The sequence below is a fragment of the Chaetodon trifascialis genome, chromosome 1, assembly GCF_039877785.1.
Source record: "Chaetodon trifascialis isolate fChaTrf1 chromosome 1, fChaTrf1.hap1, whole genome shotgun sequence".
Lineage (NCBI taxonomy): Eukaryota > Metazoa > Chordata > Actinopteri > Chaetodontiformes > Chaetodontidae > Chaetodon > Chaetodon trifascialis.
This window is the reverse complement of record NC_092056.1, coordinates 22264316-22283446: the sequence shown is the minus strand read 5'-3', so window position 1 is coordinate 22283446 and position 19131 is coordinate 22264316. Positions and strand designations below refer to the sequence as shown.

At 42.5% G+C, this 19131-nt stretch overlaps 1 protein-coding gene across 1 annotated transcript in view; it reads left to right on the top strand.

Moving 5' to 3' along the window:
* The window catches only part of cd276 (CD276 molecule), a 63035-nt gene extending 44427 nt beyond the window's left edge, over positions 1–18608 (top strand). Inside the window, exons 6-8 of the mRNA XM_070973154.1 lie at positions 2953–2994; positions 8419–8457; positions 17844–18608. Of these exons, the coding sequence (XP_070829255.1) occupies positions 2953–2994; positions 8419–8441 (65 nt within the window). The 3' untranslated portion in view covers positions 8442–8457; positions 17844–18608. The remainder of the gene's footprint in view (positions 1–2952; positions 2995–8418; positions 8458–17843) is intronic.
* The last annotated feature ends 523 nt before the right edge of the window (positions 18609–19131 follow it).

The following is a 19131-nucleotide window of genomic DNA, read 5'->3' as shown; positions in this document are numbered from 1 at the left end:
GACACAGACTCAGAGGAAAGAGTAAATAGCTCCATGAAACATATGAAATCAAATGAAATGGAAAGAGAAAAATATAATGCAGTTCCTCCCATGGGCAAAAGGCTCCTTGGGTTGTAGGGCCTTTTTCTTCAGTGGAGTGGATGAGGAACTGCGTTTCCGCCTGCAGCTCTAACACCAAAGGAGGGATTGATTATGTGGTCATCCACTGTCCGCCTTATTGAAATGTTAAGTCTTATTCTGTCCCCTGCCAGCAATGCTTTTGCAGTCTTTGGTGTTTTTCCAAGCACGAACCTGAAGGGTGGGAACACTGACTTACTCACATATCATGCAGACTCTTCTACTCCTGATAGAATGATACTGTATGAATACAGATGTGGAGGGGCTTAAAATAGGATTGCTATGCACATATTCTGAGCTGTGGGGAGGGCAGGAAGCAAGGAAGTGCAACCTAATTGTGGTTGTCTTATCTTTTAATGGCATTCCCGGGCATGGCCAGATTGAAGTTGACTCTCTCTTCACCGTGTCTGGGTAGCGAGGGTGGAAGGGTCAGTAAAAGTGGAGAAGTGAGTAAGTCATTTTTCTTCCCTGTCATAACGTATGTGGAGAACCCGAATGTGTATGGTAACAGAGCAGAGCAGGTTGTGGCACTGCAGAGGCAAGTGGAAGCTCGATTCCAGGGGCGGCGATGTATCGCAACACCAGCATGGCTTTGTTCTCTCTGATATGTTTTTCTTTTTTCTTTCATCCCTTTCTTCTGTCCTTCCTTACATAATGACTGTGAATATGTATTTAATATATACTTTCAGTGACCTATCCAGGGCCACTGTTCCATTTCTCCAAAGCTCATTTTACATTTAGATAAGCATATGATTTAATCAGACCGACGCTTGGAGATCATGTGTAGGTGACAGGGGACGGATCTCCCCGGTGTGACGGATGAAAGTCATAAGGGAAGCAGTGTTTCCCATGGGCTTTGTACCACAGGGACGCACATGTTTCATTGGGGTTAACGCTCAGGTTTGCCATGGACCAAATGCTGTGATTGATCGCCTTTCCATGCATGAAGCTCACATGGAACAGACTGGTAAAATAAATTCACTTCAAGTTTGTAGTATGTACAAAACGCTTGTAAAACCAGACATTTACAAAATCCTTGGCAAAACATTGGCAAACGAAAGCTGTTTTCATTTTTTTTTAAACAAACAAAATTGTTTCATTTTTGTCATCAATGGTTGATATTCAAAGGGAGAGGAAATGAATTAAAACCCACGCAGCACAAACACTGCTGTCATTAAGCCTTATGTCCTAATATGCACAAAGGATTTAAAAAGAAGAAGCTCCTGCTGTTTCTAGGGTGCAAGCATGAATTAATTAGGCCCACTAATCAGTGTATTTATAGTACTATAGGTTTACTAACTGGGGCCATTTCCTTTTGCTTACATTTGAAACACTCATGAAGTCACAGCAGTGCTAGAAGAGATTCAGCAGCCGTGCCGCACCACTTCTGTGCAGAGGAAACACAGAGGCAGAAGGGAGGATGATGAGGAACTGTAACACTCCCCTGGCTTCACTGGGTAGCCGTTACTGTCCCCTGACTCTGTCCTCTTTTATGTGGTTTGTCCAGCTTTTGCACTTAAGCCATAACCACCCTTATTGCTCCCACACATTTGGGATGCAGCCAATAGGGGCATAAAATTGTAACATTCTCAATGTACAAGGGAAGCAGTTCTCACTCCCTGGCCTGTGAATGCACTCGCCCTCACCCTGACTTTAAGGTGCCTTTAAATGAGCCTCGCTCTCCTATCAAAGCCATGCTCCCCAAGGTATTCCCACTGCTGCCACAGTGGTGAGACCGGTAGTCGATTTGAAGGTATTGAATGAAGCGGTGAAGGTACACCACAATTCTGAAGATGTGAAGTAGTGTATGTTGCTTTTTCCAAGGTGCTTTTTCTCTCAAAGTATACACATTATCGACAGGTTAACTGTGGTATTCTAGACATTTATTTCAAAGCTCACAACAAATTATCATCTTTGCACCAATCTGCAGAGGAAGGAAATTGCAAAGCTGTGTGACCAACGCCACTTCTTAGAGTGACTAATGATAATGCATCATAATGATATGTGGGCACAGACTGTGAATACTACGGTATACTAATATGTAATTTTATACAATTTCATTTTAAAACACAGGAAGAGAAAGAAAGAAAGAAAGAAAGAAAGAAAGAAAGAAAGAAAGAAAGAAAGAAAGAAAGAAAGAAAGAGGTGTGGGTAGACTAATGCATATACAGGCTGTTTGAATCTGGAAACTCAGCATATTCTGCTGCTGAAATAATAAGGATTTTTGCTTAATTTCCCAGAGGATTATAGCCTCTGCTGTCAAAGTCAAGGAAAATCAGGCAAACGTACAAGAATATAAACAAATGAATTGTGTTGCCTTGACATTCAATTTTGTACAATTATCAATTTCAATTCATGTGTCTGACACTGAATAGGGGATCTCAAGCCCGGTTGCGGTGGAAATGGTGTCACAGAATTAATATCAGCTGCTTGGATATTCTGTCTCAGGTCTATTTTTAGCTTGTATGTGTGTGTGCACATGCATGCCACGTGTGTATGTAAGTGTGACAGCCATCACTGAGTTGCCTCCTAACTCTGTTGACAGTGGGTTTTCAGAGAGCCAGCAGCTAAAGCCTAATGTGATTACTGTCTTTGTGAAAGGACTGGATCAGAGGTTAAGGGTGTGTGTGAGTGTGGGTCTGTGTGTCTGTGTGTGGATGATATGTTGAGGGTGCCATTGTGTGGCGCTTCGCCGTCATGCAGCTCTCTCACTGCAGCTCGTCCTTTTAGCTGCGAAGGATCAGCTCACCATAGGCTTCAGATGAAATGACTACATTGTGTGTCTGCCTTTGTACTGTGGCGCCCACTGATAATGACTCCTCTGTCTTCCCACAGCTGAGGAGGCCAAGGAGCTGGAAGAAGAGGAGTCAAAGACAGGTCAGCCAATCCACACCTGGTCAAGCCTTAGCCTCTGTGTTTATCAGGGACCAGCTGTATGTTTTAGCTAGAGCTGCAGCTCTGCAGGTGCTTGTGGCAAATGCTGGTCAGGAAACAGCAGCAATTGAACATCCACTTAATAAAGTTTCACATCCCTCAGCTACGGCAGATTTTTAAATATTTAAGGAGTTTTAATGTTTTGCATTCAACAACGTGAGCTTTATAATCAGGCGAGGCTGTAAACACCATCAGGAAACAGGCAACGGTGCTTTTTATCCACAAAAGACAACTTGAAAAAAGAATTTGTGCTGCATCAATAGGGCAGGCCGACCAGACTGAGCCTGCAAACAAGCCAATTCATTCTTTACATATGCAAAAACACTTCAATCTAGAATTGTATTTTAACGCGTTATTTACTGTCTGCAAAGCATTGAAATGACAAAAATATCCAATAATACAAAAATCACCCACAGGTTAGTCTGTCTTCTTTAAAAATAAGGCCAGGTGGCAAGATGGCACAGACCGAGCAGAACAAGTAACTGAATGTTAAGTTTGTTTACCGAAGTGTGAGTGAACGCTGATGAAGCATGAGTGCATGTGAGAAATGAGACCAGCTCCAGGCACCGAATCCATTCAACACAGCAACCCAGTGGCATAACTCTTCCACTATGTGCGTGTGTGTAAGTGTTTGAGGCAGAGAGAGGGAGACGGGCGCACTAATTTAGTGATGCCAACAAGCTGTTTTACATTATACGTTCCCCCAAAGCTACAGCTATAACAGTGGAATCTATCTTGTCTATAAATTTAATGGTAACAAGTTCCACAAGTTCCAAGTTGCACAAAATGCCAACAATTGAACCACCGTGTCCTGCAGTCAAATGATCCTGTTTACCGAGCCAAATTGATTTTGAGTCTTTGCTGAAAAGTGTTATGCATATTGTTGTCGCTGGGAAGAAGTTGCTTTGAATTTATATGATGAATAATCCAGCAAAATGGACAGACATCACCTGTGACAGTCCTCACATCACTTCATGCTGCACAGAGTTTGCTAAGTCACTGTTCTTTCAGATCTAACTAGTCTAAATCACTCAACAAAAGCAATGCCCAGAGGGAGCTGTAGTCCACATTTAGAAACGTTCCCCCTCGATGGAGAGACATTTCACAACTGTTCAAAGCCGAGCATTTAAACAAGGAAATAAAGATGAACAAAGAGGCTGCAGCCACGCTAGGGGCTCTGTGAGGCCGTTTAAGGTCGAGTCCTGCTTTAAGCTAATTGTTAATGTCAGCATGCTAACGCTCACAATGGCAATGCTAACATTCTGATGTTTAGCAGGTGTAATGTTTCAGAATGCTAACACCAACATGCTAACATGCTGACAATGACAGTACTAACAGACTGATGTTTAGCACGCTCACCGGCTTAGTCAAGTGTGTTGGTATTTTAATATTTGATAATTAGCATTCATTTGGAAGACGTTACAGGCTTTGCTTGGTAGTCATCTTTTTCTTTACAATAACGCCAGTGAACCAGGACAAAACACTTCCATACATGCTCCTATTTCGTGAATGAGAGTGATTTGATATTTTGCTTAGTATGACCTTACGAGTCCAGAATTAATTTCGCCATTAGCAAGCAGAGCAAACTTCTTCTGCCTGCCCAGCCTCAGTGCCTACCCCTCACAGTCCCGAGCAGTTCTCCCTCAAGCGTTAATGTCATTAGAGTTATTCATTTGACTCCTTCTTTAGTCTGATTGAATTATTTAGCCTTTCTGTGAACGGCAAAGTTAATACCATGTGATTTTAATAAGCTGAGAGGTGAAGGAGAGTCTCTGAGTGAAGGGGGACAATGACTTTTATTCTCTAATGCCTCTCTCATGAATGTTTCAGAGAGATCTGTGCAGCCAGGAGCGGGGTCAGCCATCCCACAACCAGTGAGACTTAATAGTTCAGCTTTAGCTAAAGGGGCAGGGCAAAGGAGAACAGGGCTGGGAGACAGTAGCATGCCTATTACTCCCATGACAAGACAGCAACTTGCAGCCACCCTTGCTCTCGCTGCCTCTCGCCGTCATCCGTGCACCTGGCTGATCCAGGTGGACGTTGTGGGCGGTGAGCTGGTGAAGTCAAGCTAATGGCTCTGCCTTCTGAGATCACTCTGTAAGCACTTCAGACAGGCAGCTTTGTTTTGCCATCTGGCTCCAATTGCGCTGACAAAGGCAGAGGTTCCTGCATGAGACAAAGGAGCTGAAATGAGCCCCACTTTAATAAACCTGGGATGATGGGGAGCCACGTTTGTGTGTTATCTTAATGAGCTGTCCAAAGGAGAGCGTACCTCCCCTTTCAAAGCTAGCCTGATTTGAACAATAACCAGTGATAACTAGGGACCTGGGCTCATTCATTTGCAGTGGGGTAGGATCCCTTTGTTGCCTTTACTGCAGAGGCAAATAATGTTTAACAAACAGTGGAGCTCAAAATCTGGATGTATTTGCAAGTGCTAGTGCCAACGGCAACCCCTTCACACACACAAACACACTCTCCCAGGCCTACACATGCACACACATGCAAAGGGACACATACACACCAGGCGCAGAAAGAAGCACCGTTATACTACTAATCTACATCCACATGCAGAGATGTGCAATGTGTACAGTACTTGCTGGCTTCATCCCTCACTTCCCCACCTCCTCCCTGAAATGTGTTCAGTAATCTGAGCATGATGTGCTGTTTAGAGGGGGCTGCAGTCACGCAAGTGCAGCTCCTCCTGTCAGAAGCTGGCTTTAGTTTGTGTGCACTAGCCCCTGTCTCCCTAAATCCTGGACTCCAAGGAGTCAGGCCTTAGCAACAAGGCCCTGGAAGAAAGCGTTAGTCAGTGACCTAGTTCTTTCATAGACAAAGAATTGTCGGAAAGAACAATTTGACACGCCCTCTGAAAAGGGAGCTTCATGTGAGAAACGGTTTTATTAACCCTTCTTAACCGAGGCGAAGTCCCTTTAAGGTGGAGGGAATATCAGACCTTGTAACGGTGATAGCAAAAGGAAGCCTCAACCTTCACCACCACACCACTGAAAGATGGATGACAGTTGCTAAAATCATATTAGAGCCTCAAGTCCAGTAGCTCATCACCCTAAATGTGTTAATTTTATGAAGGCTGCGTAAAGGTGACTCTTTAGGAGACAGACAGAAACAAGGATAGCTGTACCAGAGTCAAAGTCACCTCTGTGCCTATTATACCCCCCCTCTGTCCTGGCTGTTGAGTTATTCACATCGCAATGAAAATACAACACCCCCATATACAAACAACATAACATTCACCTTATGCCACTCATGGGAATCAAACTGAAGCGTGTTTAATAGATGAATGAAGTGAAGGAGTATGGCTATATGTCCCTTGGAAATACATATTTTTATTGCCTCTGGGAGTATAGTATCCGTTATACAGTACAGTCAGTGCGCTGAGGTTTAGGAAATAGTTTTTACATGTCCATTTAACGATAAAAACTGTATTGTAGGGAATTGGATGTCTGACAACAAGACAAGAAATTAATGTAGCAGATTTGCTTCTGTAAAACAGGTTGTTCCCTCGTCTTGACTGATTGTTAAAGGTGCAGTGTGGAGTTTTGACCACTAGAAGCACTATGGAGAGGTGTTTTTACAAGTGGGTCCTGTTCTGTTCATTTGCAGGTGACACGATTCACACCCCGCAGTTGGTCTGTTCCACTCTTCCACAGTTAGTGGCAGTGATGCACTTACAAATTTAATGAAGAAGAGTACTGCTGGCAGGCAAACATGTAAACAATGCACTATTTAAAATATTTTTAAAAATCAGCCTTGCAAATGTCGTATGAGGAGGGAAATACACCCTGCTCGTTTGTAGGACCTCAAGGACACACATGATGCATTTTGGTGAGTAACACTGAATGCAAACACAACTTTTGTGTGTTCACAAAAAACTCCACAGCGCATCTTTAAGTTAGTTTTCTTATTTACTGTATTGGCATGAAATTAAGAGCCCAATCAAAGCACAGAGCTCACAGGCAGTTGAGTTATAATGATGTACTGGAAAAATATGGAATGCATGGCCTTTACAGGCTTGAGGCTTATTAAAATACAGAATTGTTATAACACAACCCAGTTTGACAGACCTGCAGGTTGCGAACACACCATTCCACATTGCCACAGATGGAATTGAGGGCCCTGGAAAGCAGCCCCAGGCAGCTGTGCTTGACATGTCCTCTCTTTTCACTGGCAACACATACTCATCCACTGGGCTCTCCCAACGGTCACACATTACTGACTAAAGATATGTAAATAGAACATTCATGTTGCTTTCATTATTAGATGTGGGTCACAGGATAACTTCAAGAGCACTAATTAAAAGAGCTCCCTGCACACCATTGCTTAGTAGTTGCACACACATTATTCAAGTGCTGCACTCATGTTCCTTGCTGGTTCAGCACCATACAGTAAGCTACATGTTTACTCCTGTGTTTTCTCCAAGGGTGAGCCCTGAGAGAGGCTGTTTTGGTGTTAAAGGCCAAGCAACATGTAAGAGTAATAATGGATAATAATGGTAATAATTATAAACCCCCTATCACATGAATTATATGGAGTTCATACAACACGGAATTCTCAAATTATGTACACCTAGTTATGTTGCTTCTTTCTATTGTTATTTCCATACATGTAATGAAACGCATTGAGGATGTGCTGCACACAGAGCTACTTTTGTAACCTCTCAGAGGTTATCTGCTGGTCCGTGAGGAGAAGGCAACCTGATCAGTGTCAGAAGAGATAGAAGAAAAATAGCAGCCCCTAAATCATTTGGAATAATGAGTGTTGTCACAGTTAATAAAAGCAGTCAAACCACTCTGTGGCTGCTGGCTGGCCTGCGTGTTAGACAAAAGTAACAGTGTAAAGAGTGCTTTTGTGAGAGGACAGGAGTACTTTAGGAGTGAAGGCAATCCTTTTCCTTGGATGAATCCCCATGTACAGATGCCATTTACATCCTCCCGCAATCCAACCCCCACCCCCCATTCCCCCTTCTGTCATGTAATCTACGCTCCTCTGACAGCACAGCCAAGGCCCGGTGGGAGAGTGCCTATCCATCTCACTACCCCAATCTGCCTCCCCTGTTTGGTTCCACATGAGCACTCAGCTGCTGTGACTAATTAAATAAAGCGCTGTGCCCTCTGCTTCCTGTTAGCCATGGCAAGGTTGGTGCTCAGAGATGGAGCGGAGAAGGGTTGCTGAAGGAGGAGGGGAGACAATAACAGCTACCAAGCCTGTAATGATGCTTTGCTCCATGACACGAAAGCTACATTGATGCTGTCATGACCACTTTACTGTCTTTGTAGTTGCTGACAGATATTTAAATGATACAGTATTTTGAGCTCAAGTGTTTATTCTCGTTTGTTTTCTTTCCTTCAGCCATGACACTGCTGAAAAGCTAAGGCCAAGCGAATAAAGGTGAGTATGTGTCATTAAGTGTTGCCTTTTTTTGTCTCCTTATCACAATTGCCTGGTATTCTCACCAGTAATGCTCTGGAGGACACAGTGTCTCTGGAGGCTATGGGTAAGTGCTGCTGTAATGAGGCTAGGCTGCATTAATTCTGCAGACTGTCGGGAATATGAGGAGTCTTGACATTTTGATTTCAGGAATCACAGGGTCACTCGCTGATATGACAAATCTATTTCGCTTTCACTCTGCCACGCAAATAAATTCACGGGCCTGCTCAAAGCCACTGTAAGAGTCTGATCAACGGTAAACATTAAAGGTGCCAGTCACACAGTCTGTCTTTCTTTTTCATTCCATCTGAAACTGTGCGCATTCATAGTCATCCTCATGAAGTTTTGAATCTGCCAACTTGTTGTGAGGAGCTGCAGCAGACCTTTTTTCCAACAAGTTTTTTATGCTCATGATGGAAATATGTACAATTACCATGCTTGGTTTTTTTTTTGTTTATTTTTATATTCCTCAGAGTAATAAGACAATTTATACTCTCTGCATCTATTGTGAGCAGACCTTCAGTACCATGGACAGTTCTGCCTCTCACTCAGTAGAAGACAGTGGTTGAGGGGCTTGATTTGAACAGTGGTCTGTTCAGGATTAGGGTAGGGTCGACTCTAGCGTGGTGTAGAGTGGTCAGTCCTCCTTTTAGCTGCTATTCATCCAGATGTTCTTTTGAGACCAGGATATTTACTTTATACTTTATGCTTGAGCTTAATTCATTTATGCCCTCTCTCTGTCTTTGCAGGCATCTTATGGCACCCAGTTGTGTTTGAGTATCATGAACAGCTGTGAGGCATCATTCTTGTGTTGACCTTCCTTTAGTGCTTCTTCAGTCTCCAGTTGTGAAAACAGCTTCTTGTGACTATGTTTGAATATTAGATAGCTAGCTGTATAAGGCTGAGTAATGGCTGTATTCCCTCTTTGGTAATGTCTCCTCTCTCGGAGCAGACTACCTGGAGCAGCGGTAATACAGTGGCAGGCAGGCAGGTATTACTGATAGTGATTGGAGCCAGGGTGCTGGCAGTGTTGGACCCTGTGGCCCTTGGGGAGAGAAATAGGACACTCCCAACAGCGGCCCCATGTTCACTCAACCATGGCCGGCCTGTGTGAGCCACTATATCCCTCCCTGGATACAGCACATGGACCTCTATAGGCCAGGAAAGCCCCAGACCTTGGAGCTATTTTGGGAAAGCTACAGGATTGTCACCAACAGAGGACAGGAGCTGTGAGGGTAGAAGATATTTTTGTGTTCAGAGCTTTTTTTTCCCCCTTTTCTAAGGAGAACAATATTTTTTCATTTTGTTGAGACGTAGACGTTTTGATATTGGATGCTGATATTTTTAGAGGCACTCCATCAGTTCATTTGACAGACGTTTGTTTTTTCCATGATGGTGCTGGAGTGATAACATGATGATGAAGCTGGTCTGTCTGATAAGCTTAGCCATAAGTTGGTGAATGTTTCCTGCCGTTAGAGACAATTTAAAATAGATTCTGCTGAAATGGGAACATGTGTTCTCACGTGCTTGGACTTCACAGCATCTCAGAAGCAGAACGTACTGTACTGTGGGTATTTGGTGTCCATGTCTGTGCATGTGCGTGTACAGTATGGCCATTTGTCTATTGCGAAGGAGGTAGAGAAAAATAACCTGGATGATACTGCTCAGACACACCACTGTCGATGAGTCACACTTACCCACATTAGCATACAGTGTGGACCTTCACTGTGCCTCGACTTTAATAACCAGCAGTTTGGTGTCAGTTGTGTGAATACTTTTTATTACAAGGTTGGACAGTTACAGCTTGTTTTTATTATACCCTGATTGGTCATTGCCATAAAGCCGCAGTATGCAGAGTGAGTCGAAGATGATGGAAGGTGCAGAAAGTAATTTCCTGTAACTAGCCAAAATAAAGTCTGGCCAGTAGGAGTCAAAGAGAGGACATTTGTCATTACTGTAGTATCCACTGACCTTCACCGAGACTGTTAATGCTGGGTAATATCCTGCAAGCCCCTGGACCTCTGCGCTGCTGAATCATCCTGGATCAATTATTCTAATATTTGTGTGGCAGTTTTGCTATTGATTAATGCATTTATGCAGAGTTTGGCATACCTTATTTAATAAAGCAAGCCTCTGCATTTAATTAAGCCATTTTTAGAGTCAAACAGCACTTTGTTTTCATAAACCTTCGCCTTATCGATACGTGTGTTCCTTCGTGACTTATGTTTATCTACTCAAACTTTTATTGTTTCATTACTAGCAGCCCAGCACACATAAGATAGTAAATGACTATCTGCAGCACACTCAATATTTTTTAGATTGTACTCACTGCTTTGTTGCCATTTTTAGTGGCTGGGACTTGCTCTGTCATAAATACTACATACTGATCATTATGGCACCTTAGTACCTCTAGAAATGCAGACAAAAGTAGAAGCAGCGGTGTTCAGTGTTTGGAATTGGCATTTTAGGCAAAGAAATGTTAATCACTCAATATCTGTTGTCTTTCCCCTTTTTTCATTTATTTGTTCATAGATTATCTGTAAGGGACAATGCAAAAAACATTGTGACAGGTTACAATAACATGTGACAGATATATTGCATGTAGAACTTCTAGCTCAGTTTGTCCTGTCCCTGGTTAGACTGCTCTACTTACAAGAGTAACATATCATCATACCATACCAACAACAAATGCTTCAGAAGACTGAGTGAGGCAACTGCTTATTTTCCAAAGATGTCGTTTTTTCAGTTTAAAATGCCTTCTTCGAATTTGCAAGTGTAAGGATACTCACTCATAGTTTCACAGCGTCTGAATAATGCTGGTTCTGGCAACACTGGAAAAAACAATGCTGAATATCAGTGTTATTGTGCTCTGGGGACTGGAGTTAATGCATCACATCACACAACTGACTCATCTGACACCCAAAAAAATATCTTAGAAGTAACATTGTCGAGAGAAACCTAAGAACTTTCCACTTGTTATGTGTAAAGTAAGAAATGGTATTAAGAAGAACATTGGTCGAGTCAGAGATAACTGCAAATGAGGAGAATAAATATTCAAAGGCACACATGAAGGGAATAAAGAAAACTGAAATGAGGATCAGTGTGGCCGGTCCCAGTCATCTGCCTTTCAATGAATTCCAATGAGAGTGAAGATTACATTTTGATTACAGATTGGCCCTATAGGTGCAATTAGTGCTACATAATGGCCCTTCCCCGGTTCCTTCAGTTGTTGTGAAATATTGATTTAATTCACTCTTATATATTCACTTAAAACTCTGGACTGCCATGCAAAGAATATATTTCATTGTTATACTTGTTCTAGCTCAGGGTTTACTCTGCCATAGTTTTATAAGTACAGCCAGCATATACAAGGCCCCTTTTCAAAGGATGGGGAAGAGATAAAAGGGGGGTAAAATAGAGTGAAATTTGAAAGGAAAAATCCAGTCTAAATAGATTTTAAAAGCCCGGCGCAGCCAGGTATGAGATAGGATGTGAGCTCTCTGATGATCTGATTTTTTTAGTTGCTGAGAACAAGACTGAAGCAGTAAGCGAGACAGAGGGGAGCTCCTGCAGTTGCTCTCTGCTGTATGTGGCAGGTGAGGCCTGGCACTGACACTGATGATGTCAGACAGGACACTTACGTTGGACTCTCTCCAGGGAGGTGTCTTGAAGTAGAGTTTGACTCACTATTCCAGTATCTCTGATCTCTGCATTATTTATGCTTTTGTCTCAGCCATTTATCAGCAATTTTATACCTCGCAGCCTCATTCTCCAGTACATCTCCTGTGATGGAATAGGCTGCAGCGATGATAGCCTCTGAGGGAAGCCAATAACCGAATATAGTAGCTCATATTGATATCAGAAAACTGTGGAATGGACAAGTGTGCTGCGTAGCAGTCTCTGCATACTTTTTGAAAACCTTGGCAATCATCCATTCACATCAAAATGGTGCATTGAAAAATAAAATATAACGAGGAAAATGCTGTGCTGGCTCCACTTTCTTACCTTTATATTAATTTTTAGGACATGAAACTGGTAAAATGTGAGCTGTGGTTGGAGTTGCACAGCAACTGAATCACTGATCAATGACAGCTAATGAACGCGGCAGGAGTTCTGCTCTGTTTGCCTCTCGACAGAGAGCTGCCTTCTCCAGAGAGCTCTGTCTCTCCTGTTTTTGCCAGAAAAGCACAGGAGCCTTCATTGAAACCAACTGCCTCTGGGCTCAATTAACTACCATAGATTACTCATAATGCTGATGAGAGACTGTGTACAGGATCAGCAGTGTGGTGATGTTGAAGTGCTCGCATGGATACAGACAACTGGGACCTTGTGATGCTGAGATATGCCATGAAGGTATAGCTCCATAAAAAAAGGGCCGTAACAAGTGAAAAAATGTATTGGATCTCCATCAGTAGAAGTCATTATTGTCATCTCAATAATGAAAATCTAAAGTATCTCCATACACAAACATAAATTCTGAGGCTACAAGGCTCTATACACCAGATGTAGGACATCACATGGAGCAATGAAAACCGATATATAAAAAACAAAAGGCTGCACTAGATCTATAGTGTCCATGACGATCTGTAAGACTGTTAAATGTTGCATACATGCAGACTGAAGCACTGCCAGCAGCACCTGTGACCCCACAGCACAAAGTTAATGTAGCACATGTATGTCTCGTGTTGTCTAGAGCAACTGAGAGCTCCATGGTGATGACATGGTTTGCTTTGTGTGTGTTCACCAGGTCAGAGCCTTTGTCATAATCTATTAGCATCACTTGGTATCCCTCACCGAGGCCCTACCTACCCAACATGTCAGAGGAACCAACATACACTGCATGAACAGTTGTCAGATTCAGGAACCTCTGCTATTTTGGCAACATGATATGTGAGACATAGGAACTTTTGCACCTTTGAAATCTTATGTTCACTGCAACCAGTTTCTAAACCTGAATGAGTCTTGTCACATGTAGGAGCTGGCATTTTTAAATGGAATGGTGGTATGAATGGTTGTATCTGTTGTTTACAACAGATACAACAATCTAAGACAATGTTCAGCACCAGAGAATCTACAGATGGCAAGGACCTAAATACTGAACAGTCCCCCCCGCTGTGATGAGAATATGCTAAACATGTTGCTTATTGAATGGGGAGATGCCTCTTAAGTGTAGCTTTCTAAAGTGTGCACACATTATCTTGAAAGTGCGGGAGGAGTTGCACTTGCTCAGAGGGAACCTAAACGTGCTCATCTCTGCATGCTAACTGCTCTTTTTCTGCAGATGTAGATAAACTAATGAGATAAGGAGGACCACGATTAAACATTTGGATGCAAATCTTTCAAATTCAAGTGCACAGAAGTGATGCTGTTTGAACAAACTTAATAACACTGACTTGAGAATGTCTTTCTTTAGACTAATAACATTGGAACTGATTGTTTTATTGCATCTCATGCAGCTGATAAATGGTCAATTGGTGAATATTCAACCTGTCAATCAGCTATTCCTCTCATTTGCTATGGTTGGATATTCTTTCAAATTGCCTGTGTATTCAGGCCGCTGTTCATCACTTATGGCTTTTTCAATTATTGTCTCCAGGCTGTGGTAATGTTTTTAAGCAGTTACCCGACTGTCTGTGTCATTTCCATCCCTCGATTTTACAGTCTGTGACATTGGCAACAACAAGGTGTACGGATCCAGTTGAGTATCAGCAATTGTGCATCAGACAGCAATGCTTATTGCTATAATAATGGGTAATAATACAAACAGTATCATACTCTACAGTATTAAAAATATTGATGAAAAAAAACCTAAAAAACATTGCAATTGATGTTTGCGGTGTCACTGCAGCACTGACCTCTGTGCATGACCATGATGGACTGAAGTGTGCAGCGAAATGGGGTTGAATGTAAATTCACTGACATGTCACAGTCCTTCAGCCGTTGCTCAGCTCAGCTCAGCTCAGCTCAGCCTGTAGGGTAACAGGCATCGTCATGCTGCATCAGAAAACAGCACAGGTGGAGGACGGTAGCTTGGCTCGTCCTCCTGGCTGACTCTTTATTATTCCTCCAGATTAACATACTGAGAATATAAGCGGTATAGGGTAAATGATTGACTTGCCTTTCGAGGTGCCCGGTGTGAGCGCAGAATAAACTGTGACACTTTCTTTTCCCCTCCTTCTACCTTTCTTCTGCTACCGAGTCACCTCGCCTTTGGGGCTTACCACCGGAGTCTCTTCAAACGATCCTTTACTGAAGTGAAGAATCAAGATTAATGCACTTCCACGTTGCACTCAAGCTCTGGGGGAAAAAGTCTTATAATTAACACCAGGGGGGCTGTAGGCTGCTTTTGGAGAGAGGTCGAGGGTGCGGTACCTCGACCGGAGAAAAGAGCTGATAAAGGTGTAAGATTTTTACTGGTGATGTATGCTGCTGCTTTGGAATAACAGTGGAGTGGTGACAGAATGACCTGTCACACACCTCACTCCGGCAAATTGTCATCGGGACTAAGTGGGGGGGCCTGTAGCAAGAGCTGCTGCATTACTGTATCATTCAGAGTGATCATTGTTATACATTATGATCTATGTAAATTATCAGACGTCTGCATTTATTTTTCCCAGTCCCACACTGGCCTGCTGCTGCAGAGACATTTCTGTTTTCTGTTAAGCAACTGCCTGCCCCATCCTGCAGGGAAAATGAGACACATGTAACTCTAATTAAATGCGTTAATCTAAAGAAATGTGCAAGCTAACATTTAACAGAACAGTTTGACATTTTCACAAATACAATTAGAGAGCTAGATGAGAAGATTGAGCGCTTTCCCACGTCTGTATGATAAATATGAAGCTAGAGGTCGAGCAACTGTTAGCTTAACTTAGCACAAAGCCTGGAAACGTATTCTCATAATAATAGCTTAGAGGACATGAGGTGAAAATAAACAGTAGATGCCTTTTGAAGCTTTCTCTGATAGTAGTATAACTATATGTCAGACATTAGCCTCAGCAACATTATACAAATCAGACACCCTAATGTTTTTATTTATTGATCAGATGTAAATTAGGATTGGCAGTTTCTAATGACGCTGACGTTCATGTAACTGTCAACTTGGGGGTGCTGGAGAAAGGGAGAAACAACGCAATACTTTAACTATTTGGAGGCATACACCACACAGTTTACTTGAAGGCTGTGTATTTACATGCACGGTTAAGCCTACTAATAATAGGCTCTTATATTTCTTCCCACGCTGATGAAACTAACTGCTATTTAAGTATACATCACACCTCACCATTTGCGTCCTGCAATTCCCAAGAGACTCTGTTTCCATTGAAGCCCTCGACTGGAAGGCATTTGTTGAAATGTAAATCTAGCTATTAAAGCAGATCTGCGTGTAAGTTGTATACATTATACTTCATAATTATCCATTCTTGCATGAAGAAATGGTCACGGTGTGTTTGATCATATGGTAATGATCTTTAAGTATGACCAAGGTTCAGCTGCTTCCTTGTTATCCCAAATATTCTCCAAGGTTATTCCCAAACATTTATTTTCATAGTCCCGTGCTTGATGTTTGCCTTTGATAGCTCCTCTGGTTGTTGTTTCTGTCGGTGTCCAAAAGAAGCAGGCTTGCTGTTTTTTAGGTGTGATGCTCCACAAGTATTGAAATTAAAAAGCAGGACCTTATAGAGGGGGAGAATGGAATATGGCACTTACATTTCAGTGGAAATGAGGAAAGAAATGGGCACAGTGTGGATTTACAATGGTTCATTAGATTGGATCCACCGTGCTGCTGTATCTTTCACGTGAACAATCTCCTATAGCTCGAGTAAATTAGTGTGCAATCTCGTGTACCTGCTGTAAATGAATCTGTCAATCAGCTCGTGTCTCAGGTGTTGGCGTGGAGGAATGGTTCTGCCCTGCCATAGCTGCTTTGGATTCTCAGGCAGAGAAGCTGTCCATTAAACACTTAAGTTGGAGTTTACTTTTTGATTGCCAGAGTAAAGAAAAAAAAAAATCTTTTCAAGGTGATTGTTCCTGTTATTCTAAATTACTGTGCTGTAGATGTTCATCCAGTGTCTTTCATTTCACCTCTGACCCGTGGACTCAACAGCTAGCAGGCCTCCTCTTCCAGGGGCACGAAGAGGTAAATTTGAATCTGATGAGAAAATGGATGTGTGAAAATTGTGCTGTGTTCATTCGGGTGATGGATAAGTTGGCAAGTCGGATTACCCTCTGACACAGAGCAAATGGAAGCCGGCCTGCATTTTCAAATGCAGCGCTGCTCTGTAAAACAGATTCCTCTGCGAACTTTGCAATTTGCAAAGATTCCTGTCATTTAGAATGACAGACTGTATTACTATTTCAGTTTTTGCTTTGACATTTTGAAGCTGTTAGCGATGCCCTGAGGGTTTCATTTAGGTTTTATCCACATCACACCAACCTGTCATGTGGAAAATGTAATAAAGGGATGATAATGAGTGTCAATTAGGAGGTAGGAGAAGCTCACCAACAGAACTATTTTTGTATTTCCTGTGATGAAATATTAGGATAGACACAGTGAGTGCTTCAAACATGAGATTACACGTCCACAGAGTCAAAGCTGTTCAAGTTACAGTATATCTAAATCAAAAGCAGCTTCATGACAGGTTCAGACAACTAGAGCTAAGGTCTTAATGTAACAGAGTATGAGCAGAATGAATGCCCTCCGCCATGAGAGAATATTTGCTCCTCTCATGGTATTTATGTTGGATAGCTCACCAGGAAACAGAAATTAAGAGATCCGTCTTGATGGGCAAGTTTGCTGTTTTCATTTCGAAGTCCAGTTGCATGCCGTTACAGCTGACTGACTTGAATAATGTATCTAAAAACTGAACCTCCAAGCATGTAGGCAACTATATTGCTTTTAAAAGCTTCAAGTGGGAGAGCTTCATGTGTGACATAATTAAATTCCACCCAAGTTAATTCAAACTGTTTAATGATGCAGGGAGAACAATTTCTTTCGCTGTGCTAGCAGTGGGGTGGTCCACAGGGGCTACGAGTGAGGAGAGGCATTAGAGGTTCAGCACTTGTGATACAGAGAGGAGGGTGTCTAGATGGAGAGAGACGTGAAGGTTGGAGCTTCCCTGGGAACACAGCTTCCTTATGGTGTCATTATTTATTTGATGATGCCAAGCTCACTTGTTTTTTCATTTGGTGTTCTCCGATGTTTTTTCATTACCACGGATTGCTTTACTATTACGAATAATAATGACAGTCCTGTGGCCAGCCTGTTTCATTATTTTGGAAAGCTAATAACCTCTCCCACGATGAACAGCCTGACATTATACACATGGTATTTTTGTGTCTTTTTTTAGGAGTCCAGGCCAGACGGCAGGTAGCAGATGAGTCTGGCGGGTAATCCCACTCCACCTATCCATCAACCTGGGGACTATTTCCAGCGTCCCCCTACAGAATGTCAAAGCCTCGCTGAGCAGAAGATGAGTCCATCAAATTCTTTCCAAGTCTTTCCCTCGAGTTTCCATCAAAACACAAAAACGTATCATGTGCCGTTATTTTCTATTGCGGCGGCAGTGAGTGAGTGCAGTTCAGTGGGTTGTGTTGTAGGCTGTATGCAAAAGAGGAGCTCTGTTTGAAAACTACATGATGTGACAGGATCCTTTCTCTGTCGCTGACATCACTCCGTATGGGTTGTGATGGGGCATGTGCCAGAGATCTCCTGTCTAATAGGAAGTGAGACACTTAAAGGGATGACCCTGCCTCAGTTGCCATTACTGTCTCTCTGCCAGAGAGAGAGCTTGGCTCTCCTATTACTCTTGCACTTGCTAATTAGCGTCTGTCGCTGGAGTAACTTGTACCTGTCAGTGTGTGCCGCTCTCCTATATTCAGTAACTTGAGGGAATTGAAATTGAATGCCAGCTGAGCTCCAACAAACTGCAAATGGTGCATGGGATACACCCTGATTTTCTCACTGACCTGACAGCCTTATATGTAAGAAATTGTTTTTAATGAACACTCTCTCGGCTCCTTTCTACTCCTTGTGTGAAATGTTGTATCTCTTCCAGGCTCGGGGCTGTACAGGTTGTTTTACTGCATTTTTTTAGGTACTCGAGCAAGTCCCTGTGCCATATGTCCATGTATGAATGCCAAAGCCATTTGTGTCAGATAACCCAGTGCCTGTTTATATTAAAGAGACATGGTGAAACTGCCTGGTCATTGGTAATTATTGGTCCCATTCCCGGGGCCACTTTGTGCTCGTTCAAGCAGAACAAGGTCGAGTTTATTACAGACATTTCTTCACCCACAGGATTAGCCATGCTGCTCAAATTCATCCTTCCACTTTTCCATTAGTTGATTTATCTGCCGACTAGACTGTTCTACATAATGAGTAAAACATGAATTATGGTCAAAGTAATACAAATATTTCATTTACATGCAGATCAACAGTGACATGTTGAATTGTTCCCAGTTAGACGCAGTCCTATTTTAGGGCTAATCCCTCTCTGTTTGCAGATGCTCAGTCATCCCAAACATTTTACTTGTTTTGAATAATGGATTTTCTCTGTGATTGTTTGTTGCTGTCATATGCGAAATAGCTACCTTGCATCAAGTGTGACTTGTATAAGTAGTGCAGACATACCTCCC